Consider the following 25269-nt stretch of genomic DNA (forward strand, 5'->3'; position numbering starts at 1 on the left):
AGAGTCCAAAATGTACGAGGTGTACTAACCAGCTTCTGTCTTCTACATTGTCTTCTATCCTGTGCTCTTGCAGAAGGTACTTCCTGGAAAGTACTGGTTTCTGAAAATTCACATCTCATCAACTTTTGATGATGCTTCTAATTTAATGGTTCTTAACAGGACAGGAGCTCATTTCTGTATCACCATCTTAGAGCCTTTTCTAAAAAACCCTCTATCTTTTCAAGCCAAAAATTTCCTACCTCCTTTTCAGTTTCCTTGGGGGTTCCAGACAGTCTTCATTTGAGGGTGGGGGTGGAATGTGTGTAGTTGCAGCTGCCACCCCCACTTTGCTTCTCTAACTCCTCTTAAGAATCACCACAGTGGCCCGTAGGAAAAGTTTCTCCAAAGCCCAAGTCCAAATCTTTTTTTCATAGTGATTTGATTTCTTCTGGAACATAGTTATGTCAATTGAATGGAATAAAATGGGAGACATTTTTGCTCACTGCTTCACTCAAAAGTTTTCAAGAGAATGCCAAAATTCAGGCTATGTGGTTCCTATGTGTGTCAGGAGCCCAAGAATCACCCTAAGTTTGAATCTCAGCTTTACCACTTGATAACCATATACCAGGGGCAAGCGATGGAACCTCTCTCAGCTTCAGTAAGGATAACTATCTTTATTCTGGATGATGGTGAGGACTAAATGAGGTGGCTTAGGCAGTGCATTTGCTATTGTGCATCACACGTAGTAAGTGGTTTTGAATGTTAATTTATCAGTATTATTGCTATTAGTAAGTCCACAAACTAGAGACAACCATATTAGCTTTGACAACTCAGAGATGTCTGCTCTTGTTAATAATTTTTCAGAAATTAAATTTATCAATGTTATCAAAGATTTATGGGTAAAGAAAGAGCATTTTATTTCTATTATTTTAGATTTAGAAAAACCAAGGTGAACTATCATAGATATAGACAAATTAAGAAATATAGCATAAGAAAATAAATTTGAAGATTTCACTAATATAGGGAATGACAGTCTTTGTAGAGACATACTTGCCTGGATTTTAACTGTAATGCAGACTTCTTTCAAAGGGTCTGGGGAAACTGAAACATTAGCATGTGTCTTTCTTCTTCATTAGGCTGTAATTAACAACATACTCCCTAATTACTGGAAATGTGTCTTTATGTGGTAAAGGGGTAGAAGTCTACCTGTCTCTGCTCAGCCTCTGTCCACTTTGTGATGAAACGTAAGGTCAGGTTATCTGTAATTTGTAGAAAGAGCACTGTTGGTTTTATACATTCGTGTGGTTAGTGTTTTCACTTAGCGTGAAAGACATCAAGATAGTACTGTCACAGAGTCATCCTGGAGGCAAAAAGGTTCTTAAGAATCTTAATCAGCAATCATGAATTAATAGTGTATAATGTGTCAAGTATTAAGTTTAGTGCTGAAATGAAATGAAAGGTAAGTGGAACATAAATGGCCGGCTGGGCAAGGCTGAGGGAAGTGAAGGGAACACCAGGGTTCCTGGAACAACAGGGAGTGGAGTGGACCTCCCACTGTGTGGTACACAAGCTCCACATTAAAGGTGGGGCAGGTGCTGGTTCCCACAGATGCTGTCCAACAGGAATACAGACTGAAAAAACAGCAGGTCTTTGGATTTTTCAACAAATGCCAGAAATGCACATTTTAATGCAAAAATTTCCTCTTTTTCAATGGTTGCAATTAACTAAGTTTTTCTAAATTCTTTTTTTTTCTTTACTTCTTTTTTTTTTTTTTTTTTTTTTTTTTTTTTTTTTTGCTTTTTAGGGCCTCACCTGCGACTTACAGAAATTCCCAGGCTAGGAGTCCAATTGGAGCTACAGCTGCCGTCCTTCACTACAGCCATAGCCATGAGGGATCTGAGCCTCATCTGCGACCTACACCACAGCTCACGACAACAACGCCAGATCCCCAACCCACTGAGTGGTGAGGCCAGGGATCGAACCCACATCCTCATGGATACTTGTTTCTGCTGCACCACAAAGGAATGCCCAATTGAAGTTCTTTTAAAGTTACATGAGAAAAAATAAGTACCATAGATCATTGATCAAGATTTAGACTGTGAAGTGAGTATGTGGCTTCTGACTCCTCCTTCACCCCATCTGGTGATGCTGAGAGTTTCCAAAGCTCAGATGAGGGCAATCTCCTTGTCTCTATCTGCATTTCCTCCTGCTCCAGAAAGAAATAGAAATAGAGTCATCTAGTTTCATGGGCTAAAAATATTTATGGGCTGGTGATTCCAAAACGTTCTGGCAGTGCACTTTTTTTTTTCTAAGCACCAAGCTAGTAAATCCAACTACCTGCTGGTCAGCTATTGGATGCCAAACAGGTGACTTGAGTCCCTCTCTCCTGTCCAGACTTGCTCTCCTAATCACCCTCAATTCATTTTATGCCTCCATCATCCATCTTTTTGCTCAAGCCAAAATCTAGGACGTGTGTTTGATGTGCCCCTTTCCCATTTTCCCTAAATCTCATCTATCACCAACTGCTGTCTTGTCTACCTCCATTTCTTTCTTTCTTTTCTTTTTTTCTGAATTGGTTCATCTCCATCTACCTCCACTGCTACCATCTTGGTTGCCACCACCATGATTTCTTGCCTCAACTACCGTAAGATCCTCCTAAAGTCTCCTCACTTCTAGTCTTGACCCACCATAATCCAGTAGTCCTGTGGTCTTTTGTACATGGAAATCATATCACGTCACCTTGCTCACAATCTTTCAACTATTTTCAAGCACTTTTAGAATAAAATCTGAACCTCGTATTCTGAGCCACATAAAAAGTATGATGGCCTCACTTATGCCTCCTCTTCCAGTCTCATCTTAAACCACGCCAGGCTACCCATTGCTTTAGCATCTTTCTAGTTTGAAAATACCGTATTTGTTCTCATCCCAGAGAATTTGCATGTCCCAGTCTTCCTACCTGGAATGCTTTTAATGTGACTGGCTTTTGATGTGACTGGCTTCTGATCACTATTCAGGACTCAGCCTACAGAGCACTTCCACATCCCCCTCTAATGAGGGTCATCCCACTACCCCCAGAGACCCTCTCACAACATTTTCCCCCTTAGAAACACTTACATTTACTGCCTATGTATTAATTTTTTTAAATTAAATCAATTACATATGCACACCAAATAAATAGTTGTAAGAAAAGAGGCCAAAGCTTGGTTGGGGAGCACATTTTGATTTTAATGTATTGCGGGCAGTCTGTAAATAGCTGTTATTTTATTCATTTTTTAAAATAAGGTATTTTGTTTACGTGGAAACATCTCAGTGAAATATTAACCATCTAATCAGCTTTTCAGTATTTGAAGCTAATGAAGACCCTTTGTTAATGATTCTGTGATAAAAGACAAGGCAAAGTGAGGACAAAGAAATAATCATATGCAGATTTTGGAGATTTAAAACTTGTCAGCAAATTTTTGATACTTGACAAGAGAAGGCAAAAATTATTCATAACCCACATTGTACTAGGGAAGAAAACTTTAAAATTTACCTCTCTAGTCTTTAAAAAAAACAAAAAGCAGGAAAAAATAGAGTGTTATTTTTTACTAGCAATATTCTTTTTTTTTTTCCTTTTTACAGCTACACCTGTGGTATGTGGAAATTCCCAGGCCAAGGGTCAAATTGGACTGCAGCTACAGCCTACCCAGCCTAACACAACTACAGGCTATCCAACAGCTACAACAACACTGGATCCAAATCACATCTGCATTCTATGCTGAAGCTTGCAGCAACACTGGACCCTTAACCCACTAGGCGAGGCCAGGGATCGGACCCATATCCTAAGGGACACTCTGTCGGGTTCTTAACCTGCTGAACCACAACAGGAACTCTTTACTAGCAACATTACTGAGCCCAGACAGGTGTAAACCCATTGTGAAAAAATGTAGCCATATAAATGAATAAATAAAAAATGTATGTCATACATATTTTAATTTATAAGGAAATGTACCTATCTTAACTTACATTTCTTTTACCTGTTTCACCTTTGTCTTCACTACCATTCAGTAACTCTGAGCCAAACAGACAAATGTCATTTCCACTGCTTTCCAGGAACAAGGTAAAGCAAGGGAGCACGCAGACACCATTACAAATAGAATCATCGAGAAGTGGAAATCGTCTCATTTCAAGGATATGTTTTCAATGGTTTTTCTATTTTAAACTCACAATCCCTTGAAAGAGAATGGATGTGTGTATATGTGTAACTGGATTACTTCTATACAGCAGAAATTATTACAATCTTGTAAATCAACTATATTTCAATAAAACTTTAAAGAAACCATAATGGGAAATAATATGAAAAAGTGCATATATATGTAAAACTGAATCACTTTGCTGTATAGTAGAAATTAACACAACATTGTAAATCAACTATGCTTCAATAAAATTTTTTAAAAAGTGTTTTCTGAAAAAAATAAATTCACAATCTCTCTTTATTTATTTATTGGATATAGTGCTTTTCTTTTTATTCATTAGATCATAGTTGATTTACAGTGTTGTGTCAATTTCTGCTGTACAGCCTAGTAACCCAGTTATATTTATATACATTCTTTTTCTCATACTATTTTCCATCATGTTCTTTCCCAAGAGATTGGATATAGTTCCCTATACTGTGCAGTAGGACCTCATTGATTATCTATTCTAAATGTAGTAGTTTGCGTCTACCAACCCCAAACTCCCTGTCCATCCCTCTCCCTCCCCCTCCCCATGCCCCTCCCTCTTGGCAATCACAAGTATGTTCACTATCTGTGAGTCTGTTTCTGTTTTATAGATAGGTTCATTTGTGCTATATTTTCCCATGTAAGTGATATCATAAGGTATTTGTCTTTCTCTTTCACTTACTTCCCTTAGTATGCAAATCTCCAGGTGCATCCATGTGTGGAAAATGGCATTATTATTATTATTATTATTTATGGCTGAGTAGTTTTCCGTTGTATATATGCACCACATCTCTTAATCCATTCCACAGAATGGGAGAAAATCTTTGCAAATGATACAACAAACGAGGGCCTAATCTCCAAAGTATAAACAACTCATACAACTCAGCAACAACAAAACAAATAACCCTATCAAAAAATGGGCAGAAGACCTAAATAGACATTTCTCCGGATAAGATGTAGGTAGATGAAAAAATGCTTGACATCATTAATTATGAGAGAAATGCAAATCAAAACTATAATGAGATAACATCTCAAACTGGTCAGAACAGTCACTATTAACATGTTTACAAATAACAAATGCTGAAGAGGGTGTGGAGAAAAGGGAACCCTCCTACACTGTTGGTGGGAATGTAAATTGGTGCAGCCGCTATGGAAAACAGTATGGAGGTTCCTGAGAAAACTAAATATAGAACTACCATATCATCCAGCAATCCCACTCCTAAGAATATATCTGGACGAAACCTTCATTAAAAAAGATACACGCACCCCTTTGTCCATTGCAGCACTATTCATGATCCCTCTTCATAAACAAGATACGACTCTCTTATTTCTACCTCCTTCACCTAGTCTACATGCTTAATTGTAGTAAATGTTAATTTTATACATCATAGACTGTGGTATTTCTGTGTTTTTATCCATAATGTCCTTGTCTTAATTGAGCAGACCGTGTTTGGAAAAGGTAGCAAAAATTCTTGTTTAATATTGTCTAGTACATTTCATAGCATAATCCTCGAGCATATAAAGTACTTGGAGCTTGTACATGTGGTAATTAGTAGAGAGTAAGCTCTGAAGTCAAGTAACCATCAGGTTTAATCATTACAAGATTAAAATGGCTCCTAGTTGTACGGACTACTTGATAATCATTTTTGAGAACACACGTGTTTAGTGCTAATACATTGTCGTTAATATAAAATACACAAAAGGTTTTTGAAGTGATTTGTATAGAACTTTCACATTTCTTATACTTTCATTGCCTTCATTTTGAAATGAAAATATTTCTGTAACAAAGATGCTCCCCCACCTCAGATGTTATCACTTTGATAACCTCTTAATTAAATATTTTAAATTCTTAGCATTTTGGTAGATTTTTGTATTCCAGATTATATCCCTAAAAGAGTAATTTCCACCTTACATTTAAAATAAAGAGCACAAGCAATAAAGAACTCTAAAGCTATTCTTTCTTGCTATCTGGAAAAGTCAGAGAAACATAGCATGTTGAAATTATTTTAATATTAGGCTGCTAAGCTATAGGTCAGTGCTTTAGCTGAGTCCTGCAAAGCTGCACTGGAAGAAAAAGGCTTCTCTATTTAATGGATTTTTCTTGGGGGGAAAAAAAGCTTTGGGAAAGTTTCCAAATAATCATTGGCTTCCTGCATAATTTGCTGATTTCAGCATCCAGGATAGAACAGAAAGCAATAGCTGTTAGTGTGAATATGTTGTTACCTGAAAATGTTGTTAAATACAGGTATTTATACCTGGAAATGGCCCAAAATTCATTGTTTTAACAAATGCTTTATAGAATAAATAGAAGTCAGCATTTTAGGTTGCTCAATAATAAGTTCAGAAATGTTCTTAACCTGTATTTTATGGGTTTAAAAAATGAGTATGAATACAAAATTCTAAATAGTAAAATTTTTTTCTTTGGTAGCTGTTCCTCATATTTTCACCTCCATTTAAGACTATTTGTTTCTTGTCACCTTTGTCACCTTTGTCACTGTCATTAAGTTCCCTGGGGAGATGGTCTGTCCTTATACAGACAATAACTCAGAGGAGGGTTTTTTTTGTTGTTGTTGTTTTTATTTTTTATTTTTAAAATTTAAAAAATGAAAATATAGTTGATTTACAATGTTGTGCCAATTTTTTTCAAAATAGATTTGTTTTATTTTTATTAATGTATAGTTGAACTCAGTGTTTTTCACAAAGGCCAATATTCAGCAAATGCCTGAATGAGTAGATTATTGCAAAAAGACACAAATGCAAAGAAGACTTTGTAGATGCAAAGTCAGTATGAAAATACATATATTTCTGAATATAGATCAAAGGATTTATCGAAAGTATATATCAGCCTACAATCATTTCATTCCTTGCTTTTCCCTATGTGCAACCAGTGTTTGTGTGTATAAATATATATATGTGGGCGTATCTAGTGTAGCAGCTATATAGCTGAGGAAGATTATTGCCATGTTTGACTTAACATCTCTTATTTAAAGAAACTGTTTTGTTGAATGGCGGATACCACAATCATTAGCTCTGTATTCATAGTGATGCCTGCCTTGCATTAGACCATAACCTTGAAGAAGACAAAGATTGTGTGTTTTGTTCATAGCTAATAATAATTGTTCTGTTCCCAATGCTATTTAGATGCTTGCTGTAGAAATTGAACATTTGTGTCCCTTTCAAATTCATATGTCGAAGCCTGATCCCCCATGTGATGATATTTGGAGGTAGGGCCTTTGGGAAATGATTAGGTTATGAAGTGGAGCCCCCATGAATGGGTTTAGAGTCTTATAAAAGAGATCCAGGAGAGGTCCCTTGTCCCCTCCTGCCACATGAGCACACAGCCATCTGTGAACTAGGACCTTACTCTCACCAGACACCAAATCTGCCAGCACCATGATCTTGGACTTCCCAGTCTCCAGAACTGCAAGAAATATATTTTTGTTGTTTATAAGCCATCCAGGCTATGGTAGTCTGTTGTAACAGCCTTAGTAAATGTATATATGTTTGTGTGCAATATTTTTACACACACACACACACACACACACACACACACACATATGCCTATATATACATTTTCCTTTTTCTCTTTTGGGATTATTTATTATAGTCATATGGTGATTATCTTATGTCGATCAAATGACACGTCTGTGTTTAATGCAGTAAGTTCTTATTAGCATGTTTGTGTTCATGTCCTACAGTAAACTAATAAGAGTTCTTAGAATTAGGATGTTGTTAATTTTTATAATTTCATGATGAAATTCTCTGATATTTCATAGCCAATAATTTCTAGATAGAATTATCATCAATGTATGTAGTTAACCAAATGCAAGTTGGAAAATATACTTGCTATTCATGGATTTTACATATGTAGCTGCAAATGGTTTACTCTCCTCAAAAAGTAAATTATAATTTAACTTTTAATTTAACTTTTAATAATAGAGTCTGACTCCAAATGAGTTTTAAGCGGAAGAGAGAATACTAGATAAGTTCTCCCACTAAACTTTGGCTCTGTAGATGGTTTATGATCATACATTATTAAATTCACTTCACTCCTTTTAATCCTCTCTGCATCACCAGATCCCAACTCTGCAGATATTACATAAGGAACACGATAGCATTGCAGTGACCAAATCTAAATCAAATACTCTTCAAAGCTTTGTGCACACATTAGGGAGATTGCTGCACCCTGCCTCTGCGGATTCTCCTAGAATGTGAGATCTATGTGCAGTGTGGGAGCAATGAAAATGACTAAACCAAATTTGCTACCCAAATTCAGAATCCTCCTTATCTGCTGCCTCTCGTCCATGAACTGAAAAGTTTCCTGAATTTTGGAAAGTCTGACTAGGGCTTGATTAGGAAAAGTACCTGGATCTTGGTGCTGAATTTATTCAACAAAAGTATTACTCACTTCCTATGTGCCCAGAAATTGTTTAAGTGACTGGGATACAGCAGACAAAGATGCCTACCCTTGTGAACCTATGTTCTTTGGCAAAGATGGACATAATCAAATAAAAATGAGTTAAGAGCTGGGGCTACAGAGAAAAAGAGAAGAAGATAAGAGCTAGATTGGGGGGTGCAAAGCAGGTGTGGAGTGCAGTAGCCAGAATGAATTCATTAAGAGAGAAATGAGGAGTTCCTGTTGTGGCTTGGGGGTTAACAAACCCGACTAGGAACTATGAGGTTGCAGGTTCAATCCCTGGCCTCGCTCAGTGGGTTAAGAATCCGGCGTTGCCATGAGCTGTGGTGTGGGTCACAGATGCAGCTTGGATCCTACGTTGCTGTGGCTCTGGCGTAGGCCAGGGGCTACAGCTCCGATTCGATCCCCCCCTAGCCTGGGGACCTCCATATGCCGCTGGTGCAGCCCTAAAAAGACAAAAAGACAAAAAATAAAAAAAAATAAAAAAGAAAGAAAGAAAGTGAGAAATGAACCCAGATTGAAGAAGGGGAGGGGATTAGCCAAGAGAAACTGCTCCCCATCAGCCATTCAGTCTGGGGCAAGCAACATTTAAGTTCTGAGTCTTGATTTGCTCATCTGTAGGGTGGGATGTGGATCTAGATGCTCTGCACAAGTCCTTTAGAGTTTTTAAATTCTGTAAACTATGATTTAGCTCATGCCAATATTACAGAAGGACAGCAGTCATCTAGTTCATGTTCATTAGGCGCACACAATGTGTCATGTGCTGCTAAATGCCATGGATGCCATAGGATTTGAGAAATTTCATTATGATAGTGATAATTTGGAAGAATCTTCTTTACACTCTTTGATTTATTCAACACAGATACATTAAACACCTGCACTGTGCCAGGCACTACTGTATAGCTGGAGGGTTACAAAGCTACCGGTCTGATGAGGAAAGGGAGTCATATTAGTGAAAAGTAACACAGCGGGGATGGAAAAGTTATTTGAGACACAGGAAGGAAGAACCAACCACACCAAAAGGGTGGTCTCCACTTCTGCCAGGGGTCCTAGAGTGACAATATTTTTTTTATCCATAAAGATGAACTTCTGACAATTCTTTCTTTAAAAAAAACTAATTGCTTTATCTTTTGAGAAAGGTGACCTAAGTTTTACTTTTTATAGAGGGGAACTGTTTTCCTCTCTAAGATTTCCTCTTCTTATTCTTAAAAAAATTTTTTTAAAAAGCTTATTTATGTTCACCTAATAAGTATGTTAAGGGGTATGTTACTTAAGTTGGAAAGCTTCAGTTTCCCCCAGGAGAGTAAAAGTGATCAGATAATATTTGATACTATTTGGGGACTTTTTTTTTTTGTCTTTTTGGGGCTGCTCCTGTGACACACGGACGTTCTCAGACCAGGGTTTGAATCAGAACTGCAGCTACCAGCCTATACCACAGCCATAGCAACACAGGATCACAGCTGTGTCTGCGACCTACACCATAGCTCACTGCAATGCCAGATCCTTAGCCCACAGAGCAAGACCAGGGATTGAACCTGTGTCCTCATGGATACTAGTTGGCTTCGTTAACTGCTGAGCCACAGTGGGAACTCCCTCTTGGGGGAATTTTAAATTGTAAAATTAAAGAGGGAAAAGAAGGCAATTTATAAAATGTTTACCTCATGAGAACTAAGGTAGAGATATGGTTCTGCTAACGAATGAATTTGAAAAGCATGAGCTTTTCCCACCCATACATATTCTCCTTTTTCTATTTAAAAATCAGTTTTCTGTGACAGTAAGGAAATAATAAACATGGCAATAACAACCATCATCTACTGGGAGTGTATCATGCACTGAGTACCAAGGATTTTTTCATATATTATCTAATTTAATTCTCACAAAGCTCTGTAGTATAAACAGTGATGTTGCCTAATTTTATAGATGAGATGCCTGAGACTTGAAGAGGTTAAGTAAATTGTCCAAGATCTAAAGCCAGTAAGTGGCGTTAAGGGAAAAATTCTTGAACTTTACATCAGAAGACGTGCACTTGAAACACCAGAGACAGAAAACACTGGATCTCTGATGTGGAAAATAGCAAGGGGTTATGGGTTCAGTATAACTGTAACTGTTTTGCAACTGTTTTGGCTAACAGGAAAACAGTCATAAAATTTCTTTGCTGTCCATGTAAATGTTTTCTTAAAAGTTGAATCTTAAAAAGTACATTCATCCTCTCTGAACTTCAACTGGTAATCGAAAGTCTTCAAAAAGTTTTTAAACCAGATCCAAATAGTTTCAAAATTTTGTGTGACTTAGTACTCCATAAAAAATTCTTCCTAATGGTCTCCAGTTTCAAAGGATTTAGAAGCTGTTTGACTAGGCACATCATGAAATGAGGAACATAATCCATTAGTTGAGACTGTTATAGAGACACTATTAAGATCAGCTGTCTCTTCCTTTAGAAATATTTGAGGAAATTACTATTTCTCCACACTGCAGACAGTATATGATACATAAGCTAACACCGTGATTGCATATTTTTAGCATACTCCACGGATAAGTGAGGTTTCTTTTTCTTTTCTTTTTTCTTTTCTTTTCTTTCTTTTTCTCTTTTGGCTGCACATGGGGCATATGGAAATTCCTGGGCCAGGGATCGAAGGATCAAATCTGAGCCAAAGCAGTGACCTATGCCACAGCTGCGATGACGGTGGATCCTTAACCCACTACAGCGGGGCCAGGGATGGAACTGAACACTCACTGCCACAGAGACAATGTCAGATCCTTAACCCACTGCGCCACAGTGGGAGGTTTGCTTCCTTCCTTCTTTTGTTTTCTTTTCTTTTTTTTGGCTGCACATGGGACATATGGAAGTTCCTGGCTTAGGGATGGAAGGAACGAAACTGAGCCAGAGCAGGGACCTACGCCATAGCTGCAATGATGTTGGATCCTTAACCCACTGTGCCAGGCCAGGGATGGAGCTGAACACGCACTGCTGCAGAGACAATGCCAGATCCTTAACCTGCTGTGCTGCAGTGGGAACTCTGATAAGTCAGGTTTGCTTCCTTGTGTAAGCAATTGAATCAGTAAAAAAATGAAAGGAAATGAATTAGTACAGGTTCAGTGTTATCTAAAGGCATGACTTTTTCCATGGAAAGGTGGGAGATTTTCCTTTTTTACCCCTAGAAAAAGGCTTTTCAATAGAAATAATTGGCATGGGAATCTCTGCTCGCCATTTTTTCCCTTGGTAATCTCACTTTTTTGAAAAGCCAAATTAAAATTTTTGGCCTATATTTCGATAGAATCTCCCACAACAAGATTAAGAGGAAGCCTTCAGAAAATATAACTAGGGAGTTCCCATTGTAGTTCAGAGGTATCAACCCTGACTAGTATCCATAAGGATGTGGGTTTGATACCTGGCCTTGCTCAGTGGATTAAGGATCTGGCATTGCTGTAAGCCGTGGTGTAGGTCGCAGACATGGCTCGGATCTGGCACAGCTGTGGCTATGGCTGTGGCTGGCACCTGTAGCTCTGATTTGACTCAGACTGGGAACTTCCATATGCCACAGGTATGGCCTAAAAATAAAAAAAAAAAAATTGGTAAATAACTCAGCATGTTGTCAAAGTGTTCAGCATCTTTATCAAGGCAGTCAAGGAGAATTCTAGGATGATGTGCTTTATTCCCCTGGTGTTATTTAAGCCTGAGAAACTTAAAGTATAGAAATAAAAAAAAAATAATGAAAAATGGGAGATAGAAAAGATGTTTTTGTGGTAATATCAATTTTGAATAATTTTCTGTCCCTAACAGAAGCTCATACTGCTTATCAGTACAATTCAGGAATTTGAGATTCAGATTACTAATTTAATCATCTGACTGCAAAATTCTTATAAAATTTTATGAAAGTTTTAGCTTTCTTAATTCCTTCTGGGCCATGTTTGAAGTAAGTAGTATTTCAGGTAAGTAATGAAAGCTATCTGCTTAATGATTATCTGCTGTTGTATGTGGTTTATTTTTGTGTTGTGAAAGAAGACTGATATTATGGCAGGACGTTTGGACAGGTTTCTCTGAAGGACTGAAGAACATGAAAGTTCAACCTGAATACCATAATAAAGTAAAAAGGAAACTTTCTATTGGATAGAAATAATGGGAACAGATATTTGGAACAATTTTAAAATAAATGTCAGCTATGGTCATTGCATCATTTTAGTATTAACTTCCACAAACAAAATGTAGGTCTTGTAGTTTTATTACTTGAAAGCTCAGAGCAACTTTCTAAGAACATGAATTTACAATTAAAATGACATGGACGGTGTCTTTTTTAAAAAAATCGGACAGTATAGGCAAATAACCTGGATTATTCTGATACCTTGTGTCAGAAATTCCTTTGCACTGAATTTCAACAGATATGTGGGAATAAAAAGGCTGGAGCAACAGACATTTTCTTGCTGAGAAAACTTTAGTCTGACGCAGGCTTTTCCCAGGAGTAACTCTTAAAATGTTAATATACTTTTAAAATAATATTTTCATACTCTGGGTGAAATTTAGACAAAGTGATTTGCACAGAGTTAATAATAAAACAGAAATCAAACCTAGCAATAACTTGAAACTACTGCTTGAGTTTATTCTACATCAGATTTAAAACCGCTCTTGTTCACAATGACTAGATATTACTGTTTGGCTGAACTGAATTCCGCAACTTGACATTCAAAGAATGTTATCCTTCATCAGAAATCTCTACGTGTAAATATCTTATAGTCTCAGGGAAACAGCTTTGATTCTACTATACCCATTAAAAGAAACAGCTGAGTCAGCAGATTGCATAGTAAAATTTATGATTATATAATTCCTTTTTTTATGGTCCAACAGTGAAACGCATAAAGCTGTTAGAAATGAAGAGAACTGAAAGAGGTGTCTAAAATAGCCAGATGTCCAATTCATAATTCTGTTTGGGTAGTCATCACACATACAGCAGAATACTTTTGGCCAGACTTATGCTATCATTTGACCTTCACAAGTCACACTTTTCAATAGTGGATGCAATTTTCTGAGACTACCCTCCCGACCTTGAAGACAGAACTTGATCTTTTAACAAACTTAGAATGCCTCTGGTCCCCAAACTGAGTTCATCTAAAATTAATGTCATCATATGTTTAAACTGTTAAATTCCATAATTCTTATTTTAATCATTCAGCATACAAGGGCAAAGAGAGAAGCGCCAGCTCTTTTAGAACTATCTTTTTTTTATTGCATGAGTCTCTGAGCTTTCTTAATGCAGGATGTCCCTCATCTGAAGCCAGGATTGAGGAAATAGCTGCATTGTACTGCAGCCTCAAATCTTGCTACAGCTCTCAGGCTTAGCATTTAGCTGAGCTGAAAGGAAATATGCAGGGGAAATATGCATTGGTCTATGGGAACTAAAGCTTCACTGAAGGAGACTTTAATAGGGTAAGTTAGTTTTTTACTGAACCTCAGCTTGTCTGACTTTCATTTTCACACTGTTTTTCTTAATGATGACTCTAACAGAATGACCTTATATCCTAAGTTTTACTTCCTATTTCTCCCCCCTTTTGCCTTGCCTTTAAGTAAACTTTTTGCCCTCCATTCTACTTAGAAGGTAGCAACTGAAAAGCCTTGAACCATTGCATCAACACTCTGCAGTTGGACCTTAATTGTCTCCGATTTTTAACTGTACTGTAGTGCAAGAGCATTCGAAAGCCAGGGAGCATGTTCACCAATTAGCAGAAAGGAAAATAAAAAGTCAATGCAGCAGAACTAAAATAACACTAACCAAGCATCTCAACTCAAAGTAACTTGAAATGAATCAGACTTTCATAAGAGAAGCTGTGTTTTCTTACCTTGGATGTGAATAACTCTGTCATGATCTAGAGTATAGTTGTTTGAAAGATGATCAGCCCAGCAGACTGAAATCAGCACCAGAAGAAGTAGACTCTTCATCTTTATAGCCCAAAGAATCTTCTTCACTGTGAGAGCATCACATACAAAGAGGCTTGTGAGATTTGGAACCCTTTGGAGTGTTGCACTGCACAACTTATTACCGCCTTATCATCATAAAATGGGTCTGTAAAAATATTTAACCCAATCTGCTCAGAAAGTTACTGTAGCTGTCTTTGGGAGCTGAAGACTGCAGCTTTGAACAATTCCAGTTTCCCTTCTGTAGCCTGAGTCCAAATAGTGTTTAACTCTATCTTTGCAGAATTGTAAATCTAGCAATTTAGAACAGTAGAGTTTTGCTCTAGAGAGTTACAGCATGTCACAAAGAGATGTGGCAAGGATAGAAACAGACTTTTTAAAAAATACTTAAAACCTCTGAATTTGAAAGATAAGTCAATACAACCATTTGATATAGCTGCAGATGAATATTTATCACCTGGTTTGATTCAGAATTGAATCTTAAACCAGGGCAAATAAAGCATATTTGCCTAAAACTTGATATCATCATTCATTTTACATATGGCTTCCTAATAAGCAGGTTAGATTTGCTTGTTCTAAATAGAAAAGAAGACCAGAAAAAAAAAAAAAGCCCAATTAAACAGAAGCAGCACATTTGTTATAGATTCACTTACCATCTTAAACACTGCTTGGGTCTATGGTGAATAGTTGAAAATCATGGACAAACTAGATTAGAGTTGTGCATGCTACCACTGCAGTCATCCTGATTGATTTTTCATTCATTTCTACCTAAAATGCTGACGCACCAACTTGGAGTGCCAGGTAGGGTCTCTGCAGTCAGCAGAGCCACGGCTGCAGGGAGCATCCTTGCCAGCCTGGCAGGGCAATTAGGCAAATAAAGAGCTGAAATAGACAGCCAGGCTCAGCTCTGGTCCCGAGTAAAAGAGACAGAACCATCGCCTGGCTGTCCTTTATTGCCAGACCGATTGGATGAAAGGGGACACAGTGCCCCCCAAAATTTTGTCATTGTAAGACTCTGAAAGTGATTCTAAATGATACAAACCAGACGACCTTTGCAGTATTTGCCAGGCAAGAATTTCGGTGTCGTGCCTCTGTTTCAATGTGGAAGCTGAGGCAAATATTAACAAGGACTTTCTTTTTCTCTCATGCACACAGCAGCCTTAACAATACTTGGCTATTTTTAAAACTGAAATTGCACAGCACTGGCTTCTCACACTAATTTGTTTTTTCCAGGAAAGCCTGACTCTGTAGAATACTTATTAAAGAGCTCTTAGTCTGTTCCTGGAGGTCCTTGTGGGCCAGCCGCTTCCCCAGAGCCTAAGGCAGTACTCACAGATGGCCCCCAGGTCTCTTTTGGGACCACAGGACCTCTCTGCCTTCTCCCCTCTAAAAATCAGCATCATTGTGATTCTTATGGCTTCAGTCTCTCCTGTTTGCTTTAACCCTTTTCTTTTTCTTCATTATGTCACAGAAAGAAGATGGTGAATGAGCAAATTGAGAAACTTACTTCCCCAGGAAAGTAAAACTGTCACCTTCAAAATTCTATTTGAAGTTCACTTGCTTGCTCCTCTGAGGTTGTTTTCCAGAAAATGATAATTTTTTTTTTTTTGAAGCTACTGACTTATGTCCATAGAAATACTATTTACAAATATTACCTGTTTTCAGCCCAGAACTACACTTTGATGAACACTTATAATAAAGGTCACCTTTTGGAATTTGGAATATGCTTGGCACAGTTATAGACAAACACATCAGACAATGGGCAAACGGGCACATGAGGTGTCCTGTGCTTTCTGCTTGCCACAGGATTGGGAGGGGAGGGGGAAATGTGGATGAGAGAGTGTGAGAAAAACATAATTTTGACTGTTAAAGAAAGGGGTCAAGAAGAGCGGAGGCAGAGAATTTGCTACATTATTTTTTACATTAGGGTGGACATCTACTTCCCTCCAAACACACACACACACACACATAGATGCACGCACAGAGTTATGCATCCTACCACAGGATCCACCCTAACTTTTGCTTACTTTGACCTAAAATATATCACACGCAAATGTATCTATCTATTTTAATTCCATATAATAGTATTAAAAACTGTATCACTAAGGATTCCTTCTACTATGTTAAGGTGTTAAATATCCCAGTTTTAAAATGCAAACTTGGTGGGGGGTAGCTGGACATAAATAATAATAATCACAGCAGTTCCTTTTAACTGAATGTCTACACTCTGCCAAGGAATATGCTAAGCGCTGTGCAGATAATGGCTCATGCATTTCTTATAATAATAGTGTGAGACAAATATTTCCTTTTTTCCTGACACAGTCACCTTGCTGGAGGTCACACATCTAAGAACGTGGCCATCTTTGTATTTGCTTCAGGCCAAATCAACACCGCTTTGAGTTGTACTTATTTTTTCTGAAAGAGAATCTTAGTTATTTGCTTTGTTGCCTTTTTTATTTAAGCTCTAACTTGAACCTACTATGACCTTAAAACTTTGACTTGGAGTTCCCGTCATGGCTCAGCAGGAATGAATCTGACTAGCATCCGTGAGGGAAGGGTGCGGGTTTGATGTCCAGCCTCGCTCAGTGGGTTAAGGAGCTGTGGCATAGGTCGCAGACTCAGCTTGGATCCTGCGTTGCTGTGGGTGTGGCGTAGGCCTTCGGCCACAGCTCTAATTTGACCTCTAGCCTGGGAATCTCCATGTGCCTGGCACTTTTCTCAGAGTGGTTGTTGCCTTACCATGCTGGTGCCATGAACACTGCCGTGGTGGCTCACGTGTGGGCACACACATGTGTACTCATGCACACCTTCTTCAATTTAAAATAGCCGAGAACCTTCACATTGTTAGTGATTTGTGATTAGAATAGAGGCATGTATCACTAAACACCTCCAAGGACTCCACACTGGCATTAATGCAGGCCAGGCAGGAGACAGTGGAAGTGATCTTTGCTACCCTGGCAGAATAAGAGCCATCTCACCAAAAGATGTGGCATGGAAAAGCAAACTTTAGAGACACAGTCTTCTGCTATTTAAGAAAAGTAAGTACCTACAAGGTTCTGCAGACTAAATTGAGGTCTTGGAGGACAAAGGCTGTGCCCAGCTGTCTGTGTGCTGGTCCTCAAAGGAGAAAGCTGAATCCTACTTACTTGTATTTGTAATGATGTTTTCTCTGAATATCTAGGTATGTTGGGTTAAACATTTTCAGGGTTTTTTTTTTTCTTTTTATGGGCACACCCTATAGCATATGGAAGTTCCCAGGCTAGGAGTTGATCTAAGGCCTACGCCACAGCCACAGCAACACTGGATCCCAGCCGCATTTGTGACCCTTGCTGTAGTTTGCGGCAATTCCTGATCCTTAACCCACTGAGCAAGGCCAGAGATCCAACCTGCATCCTCACGGACACTATGTCAGGTTCCTAACTCACTGAGCCACAGTGTGAACTCCAAAAATTTTCAGTTTTTGATAGGAGCAAAATTTAGGAAACTTGAGGGCTTTTATACACCAGCTATTGCCAGCCTTGAGTTAGCACTCCTAGTTCACCTGCAACTCACATATTGAGGGTCTCTTTTTATAGCCTTGCATACCCCTCTGCAATGATGCTGTAGCCAACTTCAAGGTGACTTCAAATTGCAATGTCTGTGTTCACAGTCAAAGACATGATAGGACTATAATTCTGCAGTTCTGCTTTGCTGACAATTGAACCACTATTTGGAAGCAAGATATCTAGCCAACTTACAAGTCTAATTACTTGATAGACAGAGTAAATATACACTAATACCAACAATCATAGTGCCAAAGTGGCCAATTGCTATTCCTTAAACACCCATTATGTTAAAATTATTGTATTAGGCAATGGGGAAATAAAACCAAGTGGAAGGTGCAGAAATAGTAACACCATAAATCAACTATACTTCAGTAAAACTTTAAAAAATGAAAAAAAGAAAAACCAGGTGGAAGGCATGTATCTGATTTTCTGTGTCTTGAGAGCTAATGCTGCCTATGTCCTGAACTACTTACTATTAGTCATCCCTCCATATCCATGGGTTCTGCATCCTTGGATTCAACCAAACTTAGAACAAAAGTATATGGAAAAAAATTCCTGAAAGTACCAAAAAGAAAACCTTTAATTTCAACTATTTTTGTAGCACTTACAGTCAGTGTATTAGATATTGTAAGTAATTTAGAGATGATTTAAAGTATACAAGAGAATGTGCCTAGGTTATATGCAAATACTGCACCATTTTATATAAGGGATTTGATCATCTCTGGAGTTTGGTATCCACAGGGCATCCTGGAACCAGTTCCCATGAAGACCCTTGGGGATGAATGTACTTACTAGGTACTGTCCTTGAATCTTCACCCATTTAATTGCTACTACTCAGAACAAGTCAGTTGAAGTATATAAGTATACACATTTGACAGTTTTACACTGTCCAAGTGGTGAAATCCCCCTCATGTAAGGTGAGAAGGTGGGGATCTGGGCAGCCTGAGGTGACCCCAGAGCCTGCATCACTAATATCCTGTGTACCCTGAGGAAACCATCAGTTCTCACAACTCTTTCAAGCCTTCACACAGCTGGAATGCTTTTCCTCATCCTTCTCTCACTAGGGTATAGGTATAGTATCAATTACAGCTTCATTGTTTAAAGACGTAGAGTTCTGAGGCAGAATGCTTTCCTCACTACACGCCCAGCACCCAGAACCATCCTATGTCCCCCGAGGAAGGGTGAGTGGAAAAATGACCTGGGATAAACAGTTACAGGACCAAAGGAGCCAAGACAGAGTCGAGGTTTTACACCATTTAAACGTCCCATGTGTTACATAGAGGATGGTGAAAAATTGCTTTTTCCTCCATTGAGAAAAATAAACCATGTTTCAATTTAGCACTTGAAATTTAGTTCACAGACTATGAAAATCAATAATATAAAGGCTGCTAGAAGCAGAATGAGCAAACCATAGAATCTCATTGGACAGAATTATTTCACAATAGACTGAATCCTCCCCTCCTTGACATCTTTCCAATCTGATCTAGTTATTGGCAGAAGAGGGTCCATGATCAGTGGTGCCATGAAATGAAAAAAGACAAAGCACTGCAAAATTATGCTTTTTCATAAGGTTAAATTAATTCAACTTCTAAATATTGTTCTTTTTTCTGAAGTAAATTTTCTTACCTTTTTGCTGTTACAATGGCTTTCATTTCATGGAATTAGACTTTTTAGACATTTAAAAATTGTAGGTTATTTTATCCTTACTTAGCAATATTTTTTTTAATGACAGCCTTATGCTGGCTTATCACTTGTTTTGTTGTTGGTGGTTTGGCTTTGTTTCCTGTTTTGACTCTGCAGGTGTGTCAAATCCAGAAGTCAGACCGCTGACCCCAATCATGGCAAAAGAACTCAAACTATTGATGGATTTGAATTGTTCAGTGTCTGGAGGGACCACTGGGTCTTAACCTAAGCCCCAGGATTTCCTGCACACAATGGGGCAGAATGCAGAACTGCTTGGAATATACCCAGTGCTCAAAAGAGAAGCCATGACTGAAAATAAAATCTTTGTTCAACTATACAACAGCTCCCCTCAGGGAGTGAGTCTGTATAAACTTCAAGTGAACAGAGCATCCACTCTGTCATCTTGCATTATTCTATGAAAGTGCAAACTGGAGTTCCCTGGTGGCTCAGCAGGTTAAGGATCTGGCATTGTCACTGCTGTGCTGTGGGTTCGATCCCTAGCCCTGGAACTTCTGCATGCCCAGATCACGGCCAAAAAAAAAAAAAGAAGAAAAGAAAGTGCAAACTCCTGGAGAAACAAAAGGAAATTTATGATGCTCTGAATTAGATGTCCAGCCACAGACATTGTGATGACTTCCTACTCAGGCCGTGATCAGTGTCCTGCTTCCTTGGCATGACCCTTTGGCAACCTGAGAAGCTGGGAAAGGTCCTAGGTCAGGAGGAAGAGAACATGAGTTGTACTCCAGGTCTCATGATCAACACATCAGGTCTCAATTTCTTCACCTACAAAATGGTAATAATAATTTTCCCTAAGATGAAAAGTGTTTTTGAAAAAGTATAAAAACAGTGCAAACTAAGGCACTATTATCAAGCAGGTGTGCCTCACTTCAAACCTAAACAATTTTTATGGATAAATGTAAGAAAAATAGCAAACTAAAGACATCTCTGCCACAGAGACAGGTGAGTTCTAAATGATGTACTCTTTGGAGTGAGTGCACGATTCAAAACAAAGCAGGGGGCCTAGAGCAGCAATAGTAGCAGCACCAAGAAACGTATTAGAAAAGCATATTCCTGGGGCTCCACACCAGATCTGACTCAGAAACTGAGGGCGGGGCCCAGCCGCCAGTGTTTCACAAGCCCTGCCCCCTCACCCAGGTGAGTCTGACTCAGGCTCAGATTGGAGAACCACAGGTCTAAGCCTGTAACATTACCCGGCATTCTTCCTCTTGTGGTTGAGCTCCAGGAAGCCAAAGCCAAGCTGCCCAAGGATCATGCCAACTACCAGGAAGCAACAGACTGACCATGCCAGATGAGGAAGTCACCACGATGTCTGGTAAGCTTAAAGGCTTAGACTGGTTGAACCTAGAATCCTCTTGACTCTCAAGATAAGCTGCAATTTACAATTTATTAATGTTTCTTCTTCCTCCTCCCTACTTTGAAATGAGCCGATTTTATTTCCATTTCCCTCTACATTTTTCATTCCAAAGGTGTTTTTCTCTTTCTCGTGCTTTATGTTTTTCTCCACTTCCCCATTTGCTACCTACAAATCTTACTCATCCACTGTAACTTCATTTTTCTCTTCTCTTTCCCCTCTAGTTTATTATATTTATTACATTATTCGAGATCTGACGTGGTCATATGGTTTATCATCCAAACCAGGGCACAGAATGAACAGAAGAACGATTTATAGCTACATGGAACACCCATATCCTGTAAATTGGGGCTGTCCTAGGGAGATGGGGCACTGTGTAATTAGTGTAATGAAGAAAAGGCAGAATTTAGTTTTATTCTTTGCTTGGCCACTTTCTAGTTGTGTGATTCTAAGAAAAGTCATTCAACTGCTTCAGGGTCAAATTTTTTTTTTATCAGTAATTGGAATGGTTGATGAAAAATGTCAAAGTCTTTCACACATTTAGTGGTGTTATTATTATTTTCTAACTGGAGACATCAGGCCCTCCATTCTACTCACATTGCATTTTAGGACTTTCCTCCTCAGCAAACAAATTCATGGGTTTTTAAGGGGATGCTGTCAATAAGGCTTGTTGAAGTAGCTTTTTGATTCACTTTTTGCTTTTGGCTGGTTATTCTTTGCTGGCTCTCTTTTAGAAAAATCATAATAGCGCTTGGGAAAAACTCGGCGACTCTTCCCTTAATCAAAGCATATTTGCTCCTGCTGCTCATTGGCCCATCTGCACCTACTTGAGCTAATTCTTGAGGAAGGAATTAGACTTCTCCAAAACCAGCTTTATGAAAGGGTTCCACAGTGGTTTTGTTTGTTGATTGCCTTTCTAAAACAAACATAAAAGGCATATGTAAATAAAAATGCAAATTCTATGTGGTGTTTATGGTGTTCAGTCCTACACATTTTTATTGCATGCCTGGGGAATGTGGAGGAAAGTAGTGCATTTACACAATAATAAGCACAGTGAGTTATTTGGAACTTTTCCAGTTTCTGAGTAACTAATAGTCTGGCATTTGCTGCATGAATAAATGAATGAGGCACACACAGTAGGTTCTGACACTCCCAGGTTATAAACTCTGTGAAACTGTAGCCTTAAAGTGATGCTTAAGATCTGTGAACATTTCATCTAACATTAATTTACATGCAATACCTTCAACTGAAATTATATTCTCCAACCCAGTTCACATTGAGGTTCGGGATAGGATTAGTAAATATACAAAAGATAGTAGTGTATGTATATATATATATATATATATGTATGTATATATATATAAAACATCTTATTTGACTCATTTTCTCATTAGGAAGAATGTATGCAGCATAAACTATGCCTCTCCAGTTTTATGGGATAATACCCGTGGGTGAGTAGATGTCAGCATCTACTCATACGACAAGAAGGAAAAAAATAAGTTGTAACTATAGTAAAAATGGACTCTCTTGTCATTGTATGTTCTCAGTGCCTTTTGCATGTGTAGCCATATCACATGGGTGAGATGGCATGTGTACACAGAAACATCAATTCATTCTGACCTGACATACCTAAAAATATCTTTTCTCTGCATTTACAATGAGCAGTCAATAAGACTAAATTCCAGACTTGTTCTCAATGTATTCCAGTATTCTAGTCCTAACGCTACTGGATAATTCACAGTCTTTTGGAGAAAAAATTCTGTGAGAGCTGGTCAGGACGTGGGGTTCTCAAGCTGGAGTGTGATAGTCATTGGTGAAGTAGTTTGGGCTCTGTCTATGCGCCGTCTGCAGGCTCCTCACATCTACTCAAAAGCCTTTCAGTTAGAGATTTCTAGGTTTTCAGGGTGGGAGCGTGTCTTCCATAATTGATAGTCTGTTTCTTAACCAGATAGTTGTTAAGCAATACATCTTGATGATATTGTAAGATTAAAAGAAAATAAATCTTCTATTTTCCCTTCTGTTTATCTTTGGGGAACTTATCCTACTTTTGCCCCCCCCCCAATCATAGTTTTATAACAGAACTTTAAAAAATAGACTATAACCAATATGAATATCACATTGCTATGCAATTAAAAATGCATCCTTTATAGATGCAGAAAACATTTTCTGTCATTACACATAAAGAAAATTTTCAGAAATCAAATCACCTCAAGGGCAATTCTTAAAAGATGATTAAATATGTGGGTATATAAATTTACAATGCTGTCACTTCCCAAACTAACTCATAATTTCTTTTAGAGTTTTTTTTTTTTTTTGTCTTTTTTAGGGCCACACCCACAGCATATGGAGGTTCCTGGGATAGGGATCGAATCAGAGCTATAACCGCTGGCCTACACCACAGCCACAGCAATGCAGGATCCAAGCCACGTCTGCAACCTACACCACAGCTCACAGCAACGCCAGATCCTTAACCCACTGAGCAAGGCCAGGGATGGAACCTTCATCCTCATGTGTGCTAGTCAGATTCGTCCCCACTGAGCCGCAATGGGAAATCCAATTTCTTTTATAGTTTAATTGCTAAATGCCTCCATGGCGTATTGGCATTATAATTACGTTCAAGTTATGGGAATAATATGTCCACATGATAGAGGTAATTTTGACTAAAATTAAATTTTCACAAAAAGTTTGTTTCTGGCCTAGAATAATTTCCTCAAAAGCCAAACAAAAAAAGGGTGTAAATACTTTAGCATTGCTCTGAAAAATTTTTTTTTTTTTTTTTTTTATTTACCCAGAGTATACTTCCTAGACATACTTGTACAGGAAACATATCATTTTACAGATTCATTCTTTCTGGAGTCCATGGTCAAAATTCTCGGTAGTATCAACAACAAAGCATTATACTGAATAACATAAAATTAGACTTTGAATTTTTTTCTTAATGGATAAAATCAAATAACTGAATTGTCATTATCAGTAATACTAAATGAATTTCGAACACTGACAAGCTCTTAACACTAAGATGTCTACAAAGGTAGAGATTTCTTAGCGAATTGCAATTCAAATAGAACTTAAATGCAGGCATTTTAAAGAGACTGGAAGGCCGTTGTAACCAGTGATGTACGGTAACCAGTTTTTTTTTTTTCTGAAGTATTATAAAAGAATGAATATGCGTATATGAATATTAAGAGCTTAGATTACCATCTCCTTGTTTCCTAACTAGCATATAAAAATTCCAAATCAAACAAAAGTGAATAAAATAAAACAACTTCCATTTTTTATTGCTCTTTTACATCATTTTAAAACCATGGAAAATAACTCTCCCCTTCGTATTTTAATATGCAAATACAAATAAAATGACGTGTTATGAATGACTGCTTTTAAATGTAGGTTACATAAAAACAAGTTAGACTCTAACTCATATTCATACAACAAAATAAACACAAAACTCTTAGCTACAGGTTTTATAACTTGAAAGAAAACATTTTTTAAAAATAAGATATTTAGAAGTAGGGTTTACACAGATAGAAAACTGATCATAACATCCCTTTCAACTAAACTGCTTTTGGAAGTGTTCCTAATTTAGCTTGTAAAACTGTATTTTAAGAGTCTTGTTTCATTTAAAGTTTTAGCATTTCTTATAAAGTTCAAAATTTTAGCAGCTGTCGGTTAAACATTATACTAACACTGGATCTAAAAATACAACTGCAAATCATCTACAAGATGGCTTTGATGGCATCACAGATGTGACAGTAACAAGTTTTTATCATAATGCAAAATCCAACTCTTAAGCTCTCCACCGCATCCCACATGTAATTCTAAACTACTTGACAAACAACAAGAATTGAGCAACTCACAGATATTTTAAACGATGATCAGACTCTGAGAAGGTGTAGAAAGATTTTAAATATGTGTCAATTTGATTTTTTTTTTTTACTAAATACTGTGAAGAATTTTAGGATCAATAATTTCCTGAGGTATCTGATGGTACCAAGTCATGATAAAAACAAAAATAAATCCATCAAAGATCTGAAACTGTAGAAACTTTCTTCTCTCCTTTCTGCTTGATGCAGTCCCCACCTCTTTTGGCTGTCACTTTTAAGATATCTTCCAAGACCCTGAGGCAGGTTTACTATTGGTCTGTGTCAAAGCATGAGCTCATCAGAATTGAG

General features: G+C 37.9%; 1 protein-coding gene and 1 long non-coding RNA gene across 6 annotated transcripts in view; one reads left to right on the forward strand and one right to left on the reverse strand.

Moving 5' to 3' along the window:
• The window catches only part of HAPLN1 (hyaluronan and proteoglycan link protein 1), a 77991-nt gene that overhangs the window by 24687 nt on the left and 28035 nt on the right, over window positions 1–25269 (reverse strand). The window contains exons 1-2 of one of the 5 annotated variants that reach the window (XM_005661539.3): window positions 24955–25177; window positions 14425–14550 (exon numbers count right to left, since the gene is read on the reverse strand). In XM_005661539.3, the coding sequence (XP_005661596.1) occupies window positions 14425–14524 (100 nt within the window). In that variant the 5' untranslated portion in view covers window positions 14525–14550; window positions 24955–25177. 5 annotated transcript variants of the gene reach the window in all.
• Window positions 20284–25269, forward strand: part of LOC102165705 — a 219896-nt gene continuing 214910 nt past the window's right edge. The window contains exon 1 of the long non-coding RNA XR_002341804.1: window positions 20284–21061. This is a non-coding gene — a long non-coding RNA (uncharacterized LOC102165705). The remainder of the gene's footprint in view (window positions 21062–25269) is intronic.

Source organism: Sus scrofa, chromosome 2, assembly GCF_000003025.6.
Source record: "Sus scrofa isolate TJ Tabasco breed Duroc chromosome 2, Sscrofa11.1, whole genome shotgun sequence".
Classification (NCBI taxonomy): domain Eukaryota; kingdom Metazoa; phylum Chordata; class Mammalia; order Artiodactyla; family Suidae; genus Sus; species Sus scrofa.